Source organism: Primulina tabacum, chromosome 8 (genome assembly GCF_025594145.1).
Source record: "Primulina tabacum isolate GXHZ01 chromosome 8, ASM2559414v2, whole genome shotgun sequence".
In the NCBI taxonomy this organism is placed as follows: Eukaryota; Viridiplantae; Streptophyta; class Magnoliopsida; order Lamiales; family Gesneriaceae; genus Primulina; species Primulina tabacum.
In genome coordinates, this window is record NC_134557.1 from 1,941,389 (window position 1) to 1,953,008 (window position 11,620).

The window sequence follows — 11,620 nt, forward strand, 5'->3', positions numbered from 1 at the left end:
GATGCGTGCAATCTTGATCCAACAAGGCTTAATCGGAGCTCTAACTGCATGGGGGAGGAATCTTCAAGCTCCGAGAAAGAAAAGGTGAAGACAAATGTATATAGACAAGAAATTATTTTGGAATCAATTTTTTTTTTGTTTATTTATTTATTTTTTAGCCCAAAAAATCATATTACTTTTAAATAATACTAATCGTGACACTTTTGTCAACGAATTTTATATGAAATCATATATATATTTATATAAAGACATTGGTGTCTCTGTTTTCATGTGCTGGGATTGATGGATAGAGCGTACCCACCGTTGCACATATATATTTCAAATGTTGTGTGTCATTCGGGCTGCACCAACCATAAAAACTGAATGGTGACGTCGATTATCGCAACAAACAATTTTTTTAAAAGAATTGTTATCATTATTACTTGAACTCAATGCTAGAAATTTTAGTGTATTGTACAATAAATATAGGAGATATTACCATTCCTGAACAAATTAGATATATAGATATAATATCGACTAGCATCGTGGAAAATCTTTAGGTGGAGGCAACATTGTGGCATTCGAGCCCTTTCCATTTTTAACAATGAACACCATCTCCATTCCCCAACTTATATGACGCTCTAAATGACAATGCATGAGCCAAACACCTGCAGTACACATAAATTAACTTAATCGTGATGGATTATATATGTATGGTCAAAATCAGTTTAAATACAAGAACATCTTTTACTGAAGTACCTGGATTATTTGCTCTGAATCTGATGGTTGTCCATCCATTTCGAGGAACCGCGATTGTGTTTTGGAATGGAGGGTCCACTAGATTATAGTTCAAAGGATCCTTATCCTTATCAAAGTTTCCGAATCCCCATCCGACGACGTAAAAGCTGTGTCCATGTAAGTGCATGGGATGATCTATACCCGCAACACTATTTGTCCCTTGGAAGACAAGTTCCACGGTAGAATTATATTCAAGAACCCTCACTCTTGTTCCATTACCCGACCTCCACAAATCTTGGGGAACAAAGGTTTCCGTGTAATTATACCTAAGTGGCGGCTTACTTGGAAAATCATTTGTATAAACACCCTTTATCCGATCATAATAAGCTTGAAGAATGGAAACACTAGGTAGAACGAAACTGTTGTTGTTCACACTTGCTCCAAGTCTCCCGTTGAATGGCCCGGTGCAGTTAGTAGCATTGTTATCGCATGGGAGCAAGTTGATAGAAAGTGTGAAGAACAAGATCGTACTTGGTCTTAAAGGTACATCAACTGGATGGGTTTTATCAGCCAAACTTCTGAGCTTTCCCGTAAAATTTGTCGAGGCGAGCGTGTCGTTTATTGCGGGGAGAGTCGGGAGAGAGGGAGAAGATGGGGTCGTGTAGTTTCCTAGGTACTCAACGATCGCGGTGGTGGTTGTGTTGTCAAAAGTTGCGGCACTGGCATAAACCCTAGCAGCCATGTAATATTGGCTAGGTTTTTGATTGGCTTCGAGCAAGAAATCGATGGTTTGGCCGGGGGAAATGGTGATGTAATCACTGATCAATGGCTTTGTGTAGCTCCCATCTGATCCGACCACTGTGATATTATGGTTTGCGATTTTGAAGAACATAATGTTGTTCATTACCGCATTGACCATTCGGAACAAATATGTCTTGCCGTATTCCACCATCACTTTGAACGTATCTAACATGTTTCAAGAATAAATAAAGAATGTGAGTTGAATACAATTTATAAATGAGATACGATAATTATTTCTGAAGTTATAATTATTAATTTGAAATAACTTATTTCGATTTTACGATGATAAAAAAATAATTCCAAATATCTGGCCAATGTGAAAGCTGGCATTTTCGAATAAACAATTTTTGGGCGACATCGTTTCATGTGCATGGTAATATACATAGATAGAAGCTTTTCCATAGTGGAAAAATATCCCATCGTTCTCACCTTTTCTTTTCCAATAATTTTCGTGGACATTGACAAGAGACAATTAAGCTACTTAATTCTTAGAATTAAATTATAATTTGCTTAATTTTATATGATTAATGATCACTGGGTGCATCTCATCACAACTATATATCGACAATTCGTCCCGATTCTATTTCTATTGTAATTACCTTTATGAATATCAAACCACTCTGTGTGTGTGCGCACATGCGTACGTGTTCACCTTCATTTTTTTAGAGAAAATTTTAAATAAAGGGTAATAGGGTTTTACCATTTCTGGAGCATTGGTATAAATCTCCAGGTTGGCCATTTATAAGGAAAGCATCAGACACATTTGGATCCCCTCCAGTTCGTAGAAATTCACTCAAAACAGCCTGTATATCACTCTTCCACCACTCCCCTGCAATAAAAAAAAATTATAATAATAATATTTCAAGTTTGTAGAACCACGTGCATGTCGTTTTACCAAAAGTTATAGCTGATGATAACGGTGAATATTTTAAATCGTACAACAGCTCAAACACCACTTTTCGATTGTTCTACCCAGTAAAGACAATTATTGTATCTAACAATCTCTATCTCAATAATTGCACTACTTGCAATCAATGTGGACCTTGGCTCTGATACCAGTTGTATGATCGAACACTTGGCGCTTTGCCAAAATTTATAGTTGATGGTAACAGTGCAACTCAAATATTTTAAATTATACAACAGCGACCAGCTGAGACAATTATTGTAACCAAGAAAATCCTAGCTAATTATCATTTTCTTCCTTCTAGAGTTATTTTAAAGAACTTTAAATGTCCAAAGTCTTCGTTTTTTGTAAGGATTAGTCGACTTGACAAATTTGTAAAATTAATTGATTATATATAATATGTTACATCTGTATAAAGAAAAACAATTAAGATTTTTATTTCAAAGCTCGAAAGTCTTCAACACGCTTCTAGAAATTTAATTTTCTTAGTCAAATTCAACAAACGGACCAGGGGCTGCAAAATACATAATTAATATCTTGTAATTTGAGGTAGCCATATATATTGAAAATAAAAAGGAAGACATGTAAAACCATACAAGTTATTTGTTATTTTGGAATCAGTGGAGATAAATAGTATATGGTAAATATGCGCACATATGTACCTAGTATGATTGGAATTTGTGCATAAGGTGTGGGAAAAGGATAGTCATTTTGAATCTTTGGATAGACGACGAGTGCACCGTGCACGGTGGCTCGCGACCAGTCGCTATGGGCATGCCACCACAAAGTTCCTATCTCATCTGATAGAACAATCCTTTGATTAAACATGGTTCCAGGTCGAATCGGGCACTGAGTAATGTACTCCGGTCCATCAGACCATGGAAATCTTATCTGCTTCACGCCATGCCTACCAAGTAAATCGTTTTAGCGTAAAATTAGCTAGCTAGTATGTTCTAATAATGGTCACCAAATTAATCAATTAAGATAGAGCCAATATAGGAGCTAGGGCTGTCGTACCAATGAATGGTTATGTTTTCTTTTGCCTTGTTAATGACATCAATGACAATCGTGTCTCCTTGGGAGACATATATAGTCGGTCCTGGAAATTGGCCATTTACGGTCAATATGCTCTTGTTGCTGCAAAGCCTGCTGTAAGGAGTATCCGCTACCTGCAACAAATAAACCACGTTTTGGTCAAATATCAAATTGGAGATATTGATAGAGAAATGCTCAAAAGTCGGGAAATTTTTTTTTTCGATGTTTCATGCATCGTGGATAGAGAAAAAGGCAAATTTGTTCCTAACATTGGTGTGATGGATTGGTTTTTTCACATTTATTCCGATTTTGGCTTCAGTATTAACGTGACGTCGGACATCATTGACATGATGTGTTTGATTTTAACTCAGAACTCCAGCAAAAATAACATTTAATGTGGAAAAAAAGGTCAATTTATTGAACTAGGATTAAATTTTGATAAATTGAAAGGATAAAAAAACCTATCTAGTCAACTCATATGACCGAATTAATTTCTTTATTCATACAGATAATTGATTCTTGTGTACTAAGTTATTTTAAATTTTATGTTAGAACGCTTTACGTATATGTTTCTACATAAAGATATATATAAAAAAAAGAGCAAAACGACACTTACCACAAAGTAATGGTGATGAGTCATTGCATGGATAGGAAGAGTAAACCCAAGGAACACAAGAAACAAGAAAGGCAACAATATTGCCATCTTCGAAAATGATCTAATCATATTTTTCAGGAAACCAGCTTTAATTTATGGCCTTTTTAAAAAATGTGATCATCTTATATATATTTATAGAGAATGAGAATTGGAGACCAATCTACAAAGTCAGGGGTTTGATTTGGTCATGCTAAACAAATACGATTTGGTTTGTAATTTAACCTTTTTTTCCTCTTTGAATATCCATGCCAAGCGAAGAAAAACAGGAACATACATTCATACGTACACGCACATACAAACTAGCTAGCTAGCTAGCTAGTGATTAATATATAGAGAAGCTTCTGGTAAGTGTGTGTAGGCAAGGTTTGATATTAGAAATGGTATCTCACGATTATAAATCTGGAAAAACTAAAACTTTTGTTTCACACGTAAGTGTTTTTGTGATTTTGGTCTTCTTCGTTGTAAAATTTTCATATGCTATTTTTGTTGTTTTATTAATTTTGGTCATTTTTTCTGACGTGATGTTGATACGAAACTAATGTATACAACGTCACATCAGTGTTGTTGGGCTTGTTGGGGAAAACCCATAAACCGCAGAATCCATCATGATAAATCATCAAGAATTTGACTGAAAACTTAAGCGGAAGCGTACCTGAAGCCATAATCCTGAATTCTTTAGAACGTGTCTTGATCTTCCAGATCTACGCGCTCTTTCTTGAGAGAATCCTTTAGTTTCTCTTCAGAACTATTTTCTTAATGGGGGAGAGAATAGTGAAAGTGACAACGCGAGATCTGGAGACCATGACCCATATTTATAGATAATGTTTATCAATATCTTCTGATATTTCTGTTTTAGCCCATCATAAAAACAGAAATTACACTTATGTCTCTACACATTAAAGGCCCACAACCCATTAGATACATTAAAGCCCAATAACCCGAAACATTAATTGATCACTTTATTTTGCGCTTAACTTAATAAACAATACACAATACATAATTATTTACATATAAGCCCATATAAATAAATTGATCCAACAGGGCTAGCACATGCATAAGTATAAAATGAAGCAAACTCATTTTTGAAAAGAAAGAAGAAGAAAAGTATAATATGAATGTAAATGATCTTCTTTTATATAATAATCTCAAAGTTGATGTTATTTTTTCTCTTTGTCATTTTAATTCATTATGATGGATTGATATTTAAGCCACATATCATGAAATTGTGAACAAAAGGTACATTTTAACAACAATGTTCCATGAGAACTGCATATATTCTTTGTTAACCAGCGTCGTTAGACTCCTAAGCACCACTTTACGTGAGCCTAGGAGCCTCCCTCACGGCCCTGAAAAATTATAGGGCACAAAGGGGTGCTTGGGCGCCTCCTCTATGCAACAGGAGGCGCTTAGACGCCTCTACCACGGCCTGGAACCTGGGCCGCATTTGAGGTGCCTTCCCTGACTTATAGAACAATCTTTTTCGAGTTTTATAGATTTCTTAACTTAATTTTTATTAATTAAGCTTTAAATTTATCTAACAATCAGCATTTTCAATAAAAAGATAATTAAAATTGTCAAAATTGATTAATACTAAAATTTAATGAAATAAATGGCTAAGATCATAAATAAACAAATATATATATGATCAATTCTGACATGAATGTATATATTTTTAAGTAATGCTAGTCTAGTCTATTTTATTTTATTTTATTTTTAAACCAATCGGAGGATTTGAATTTCTAAGTAAGATTATTAAGAGAGATTAAAGATTGCATTACGTAAAATTAAAATACTAGGAATAAATTGTAATTCACTGGTTACAGTTTTTGTCATATGAAATATAATATTATTTTGGATTATGTACGAGGAGTTATATTCCTGTGACAACTGGTGGAGGGTTTTATCAGTTAGTTGGCTTTGTTTTCTTCGGATTGGTCGTGTTGATAAAATATCGATGATCGAAGTGGAAGTGGAAGTGACAGTGACGGATTAGGTAGCTGTTTTAATTAGAATAATAAAATTGTATTTGGATGCATGGAACAATTTGATATCTATTATTTCGAATTTATTTTCTTTGTTCAACAAGTTAATCACATGAAATTCAAATTTATATTCTATTTATTTACATTATAATCATATATATCACAATAAATTTCAAATGATTTCAATATCATAAGAATTACAAATTCATCGTGACTAGTATAATTGTGGATCAAATAATTAGGGAGATGAATTCTTGAATTTATTTTGTGCAAGTCATCCAAATAATGAAAATATATTTAAACAATGGATTTCAAATATTTGTATCCAAACACAACCCAAGTTAAGGTTGTAATTAATTCGCTACGATATATTTTAAATTTCTCGTCTTGCTTGGATAGAAAAAATTTAAATGAATTTGAAATCACTCAATATTAAGTACTATTCACGTTATGCAATTTCAATATTAATTGCGATGAATTTCAAATATATTAAGTATGAATGTTATTTAAAATTCAAATACTTTCTCAAATCAAATTCACCCATTCAAATTTAAACTTAATTATTTGTTTAAATGCAGATTTAAACTCTAGACTAGATTGTATCAGAAGTACGTACCTACGTACCGTAAACGATTTTCTAATAAACAATGCTAACAAATTAAAACATGATTTATCATACTTAATTTTATAAATTCAATAGAAGGGATAATTTTTTTTAAAAAAAATGACTCCATTTACTATATTAATCTTATAAAATAAAAATTCCAGCTTCCTAAATTTATATAATTCTATAATTATTAGTCCGTCAATTTCTTCTTCTGTGCATTGTGAAATTTTTCAAGAACCTCCCGGAAATCGACAGATGATTGAAAACAAATTTGCCAAAAAAACATAAAGAAATACAACATTTTTATTTCTCTTCACAAATAATCAGAACAAGCTAAGTGTGTACGTGCAACTCAATTCTGCCAAATTATTTATAAAATTGTCGGTGTAATTAATTAGTTGATTTTTATAAAGTTCACATTATAATTTTATTTATTTATTTATTATTTGGGAAATTAAAATTTAGAATAGTCTTCGCCTGCAATTGGCTGGATAACTGTTGCAGACGCGTGGAAGAATAAATCAATGATGTTTATCGGATGAAAGATAAAAACAGCAAGACCATTCCAACAAGTCCAATCTTTTATTACAGACAAAAACTTGTCTGAGACGATCTCACGAGTTGTATTTTGTGGGACAAATATCTTATTTGGATTATCTATGAAAAAGTATTACTTTTTATGCTAAGAGTATTATTTTTTATTGTGAATATCGGTAGGGTTGATCCGTCTCACAGATAAAAATTTGTAAGACCGTTTCGCAAGATACCTACTCTTTATTATATTATTATTATTATTATTATGAAATACGTGGACTATGTACCATAACTGAAAACAATAAATGCATGAAGAAAATACAATAAAGACTAATTAAAACATATATAATTAATTTTTGCAGATAAATTAGCTTGATTGACTGGAATTTGGCTCCTAATTATATAAATTATTATATATACACGTGTATTAGCTAGTTTAATTACCCCCATTACGTTAAGTGTGTGTATACCGCATATTCTATATTTTTAGGTACAGTTTGGTACTATATGATATGATAAGTAAGGGATATATAGTATAAAGATAAATCAAAGGATAAATATAATGATAAGATAATATGTTGAATGTTTGGTATGATTTTAACAAGAGTGATTAAATTTATATATTGAATTGTAATGATAAAATTAACCCTATCACAAAAACTTATATTTCATTGTTATCAAGATCTTGTAATTAAAGCTTGAGAATTAAAATAATTCTCTTGAGTTAACTTCGTAAATGGGACAGTAGATGCCCTTGAGTCATCCAGCAAGATATGAAGAAAATGGGGGCAGTAAATGTCCTTGAGTTAACTTCGTAAATCGCAACCAACTAATCTGATGTGCACACACAGACATACCAAACAAAAACGAAGATCTTCGCACCATCTAAACAATATGCGTCACAAATCTCACCTCAGATCGTGCAGATCTTCGCACGAACGCCTCTTCGAAAGATAGGTTTTCTCCAGCCGCAGTGAAGGATCGATGCAAACAAATGAAATGAGAGAAGATACGGTTTTGGATTTTTATAAATTGGGGGTAATTAAGTCATTTGTAATATATTTTATCATTACATTAAAATTATCACACCTCTTACAAAGGATGTTTTATCCTTCTCAAAATTTATTTATCAATGGCCCATGATATTATCATGGATTTTTTAAAAATAGTATCAAACGTGGGATAAAGGGGATTATTTATCAATCCCACCCTTATCCTGTGTACCAAACAATGCCTAATACACCTAATAACTTGCAATTGATGAGAAGAAATTAAATATACATCAAAATACCTCATCAAAGCTATTTTTAACAAAATTTATTTTTTAATTATTTTTTTTAAAATAACATTTTGTATCGACACACACATCTAATTGGACTGGATCAAAGTATAAACTATCTATATATACAAGAAAGTTCTATGAAATTAAGTTTTTTGTTTCGTCAATAAAGTTTGCCTAACAAATGCATATAGTTACGTTTCAAATTAAACGACCATGTACTTACACACACACACACACACACACACAGATATATATATATGTATATCCATTTTCGATCTCTTTTGGTTCAAACTTTCTCAGTTTCAAAAATATAATATTAATTAATTATTAAACAAGTATTCTATACATTCACTATATTTTAAAAACTTCACACACACACGCACACGCACGCACGCGCACACACACACGCACACGCACGCACGCGCACACACACACACACATATATATATATATATATATATATATATATATTCTATGTATATATATATATATTCTATGTAACTTTTTTCCTGGAAAATGAGGCAAAGAAACATTGACTTTTCGAGAAAATTGAATATTTTTTCCCAAACATATGATTGGTCCCACTCAGAGATAATATACAGTATTTCTGTTACTTGTTCCCGTCATTATTATTCGTGGTATTGTTTCCAATTATTACTATGTAATTCCCATCAACGTTGAACAGCTGGCCTCAATCATGGATATTTTCTCGAGGAGATTAAACAATGATAGATTAATAGTCAAACATTTATTTTTGGTTAAAATTTTAAGATTTTTAATAATCATTTTGACCCGATTTAAGATCCAATTTTGTGGTTAACTATTTGATTATTAATCTAATAAATAAGTGAGATACACTATCAAAACTCAATAAATTACATTTTTCTCCTCTTCCTTCTAAAGTGTTAAAGTTATTTATTGAATAAAAATTTTATTTGTTTTGTACGTTAGACGTCGATCCTGATATTTAATATATATAATTATTATTTAATTTGAGGATGGGCTTTTCTATTTTGAATGGAAATTTAATAAGTGCCTTATGACATTGATAAGTGGATGATTAAGTGTAGAAGAGGAGTGTCTCATGTAGTAAAATAATATTAACACAAGTAAGTTTATATTAAGTTACACTTTGTCACGAATGTATAAGAAAGGTTGGTAAAAATGTTTTATATCGCTCACCCTTGTGTATGTGTGCAAATCAAGGGCCCGATTTGCACTGAAAAATACTTGACTTGTGAGCCCGATTTGCACTGAAAAATGCTTGACTTGTGTGCAAGTATATGAGCGTGACATGAGCGTGTCGAATGTCGGGTCGATAAACACTACAAGAAAAATATCATACGAAAACGGTTTTTCGTTGTCGTACGTAGCCATTTTAAAACTGTTGTTAAAGCCAGTGTTGTTAAATGGTCCGCTCAAAGACAACGGTTAGACAACGGTTTTGCGACGGTTTTCAAAACCGTCGCAAATGAAAAACTGTTGTCGTAGCTACATTTTGCGACGGTTGTCAAAAGATATTTACGACAGACAGCATATGAACCGTCGCTAATTAGCGACTGTTCTTTACGCCGTCGCTAACAAAACCGTCTCTAATTAGCGACGGTTTATACATTCCGTCGCTAATATTTTAGGTAAATTAAAAAAAATTTAATAATTTAATAAATCTGTGTTTTGAATTGGTACAATCGTTTAAGAGATAAAAAAATTTAAGTGTCGTGAAGTGATAAAATCGTGTAAGAGATAAAAATTTTAATTGTTTTGAAGTGGTAAAAAAATCGTGTAAGAGATAAAAATTTTAAGTGTTGTGAAGTGGTAAAATCGTGTAAGAGATAAAAATTTTAATTGTGTTGTGAAGTTGTAAAATTGTGTAAATGAGAAAAATTTTAAGTGTTGTGAAGTGAATGGAAGAAAATGGAGCGAATGTGCAGGTATTTATAGAGAGTGGTGGAAGAAAATTGAGGGAAGTTTAGGTGGGATCGAATTTTTGAACTTGCGACGGTTGGCTTTGGACCGTCGCGAATATTAGCAACTGTTTAAGCTAAACTGTCGCTACTATTAGCGACAATATTCTTAAAACCGTCGCTAATATCAAATTAGCGACGATTGTACATGATACTGTTGCTAACTTTAGCGACAGTTCAAATATAACCGTCGCTAATTTGAAATTAGCGACGGTTTAAATATAACCGTCGCTAGTTTGAAGTGAATGGAAGAAAATGGAGGGAAGTTTAGGCGGGATCGAATTTTTGAATTTGCGATGGTTAGATTAAAACCGTCGCGAATATTAGCAACGGTTTAAACTAAACCGTCGCTAAGTTTAGCAATGGTAAATTTTACACCGTTGCTAATATCAAATTAGCGACGGTTTTACATTATATTGTTGCTAACTTTAGCGACGGTTTATATGTAACCGTCGCTAATTTGAAATAAGCGACGATATAGGTAAAACAGTCGCTAAAATTAGCGACGGTTTTACTAAAACCGTCGCTAAATAACGTTGTGTTTTACTCTAAGTGCACGCTAATCGACAACGATTTTCTAAAACCGTTGTCGATTGTCCAAAAAAACACGCTAATAGACAACGATTCATGAAACCGTTGTCATAAACGTTCAAAAACAACGGTTTTACAGAACCGTTGTTATTGACCCTAAAAACCGTTGTCTTTTACCCCCAAAAGACAACGGTTTTATAAAAACCGTTGTCTTTTGCTTAAAAAATTATCTACGACAACGGTTTTAACTTTATTAAAAGTTTTTTAACAACGGTTTTAGGTGCTCCATGTGTGTTGTTGATTCTGAATTTTCTTGTAGTGAAAGAAAAAACTGGCCACCTGACTTTTACTATTTTCCTGAATTTTTATTTTCGAAAATTAACTCAAGATCTTTCTGGATGTGACATTCCACTTGTCTGACTGTCGGTGCTCCATGTGGCTGACTGTTGATGCTCTAGCTGAGTAATATTTGGCCTTTCTGATGGCCAATATATGACTGTCTATGTGGGAACCCAAAGTGTCTATATATAGATGCAACATCGAGTTCTTCAAACATATATCACATTCACATATATATTACTTTCATCTCCAACTCGTGATAAAGTTCA

The 11,620-nt window shown here is 32.7% G+C and overlaps 1 protein-coding gene across 1 annotated transcript; it reads right to left on the bottom strand.

The window, feature by feature from the left end:
* Positions 1-435: 435 nt before the first annotated feature.
* Positions 436-4,200, bottom strand: LOC142552815 (laccase-14-like). Its single transcript, XM_075662657.1, has 6 exons — positions 4,070-4,200; positions 3,440-3,587; positions 3,085-3,329; positions 2,219-2,347; positions 739-1,683; positions 436-647 (listed from the first exon to the last, which is right to left on the bottom strand). The coding sequence occupies exons 1-6, from the start codon at positions 4,179-4,181 to the stop codon at positions 517-519; spliced, it is 1,710 nt and encodes a 569-aa protein (XP_075518772.1). The 5' UTR covers positions 4,182-4,200; the 3' UTR covers positions 436-516.
* Between the last annotated feature and the right edge of the window lie 7,420 nt (positions 4,201-11,620).

Coding starts and splice junctions, on each gene's coding strand:
- LOC142552815 (XM_075662657.1), bottom strand. CDS start 4,181: ATGATTAGATCATTTTCGAAGATGGCAATATTGTTGCCTTTCTTGTTT. Junction 3,588..4,069: donor TCACCATTACTTTGTGGTAA/GTGTCGTTTTGC, acceptor TGTTGCAGGTAG/CGGATACTCCTTACAGCAGG. Junction 1,684..2,218: donor ATACCAATGCTCCAGAAATG/GTAAAACCCTAT, acceptor GAAACATGTTAG/ATACGTTCAAAGTGATGGTG.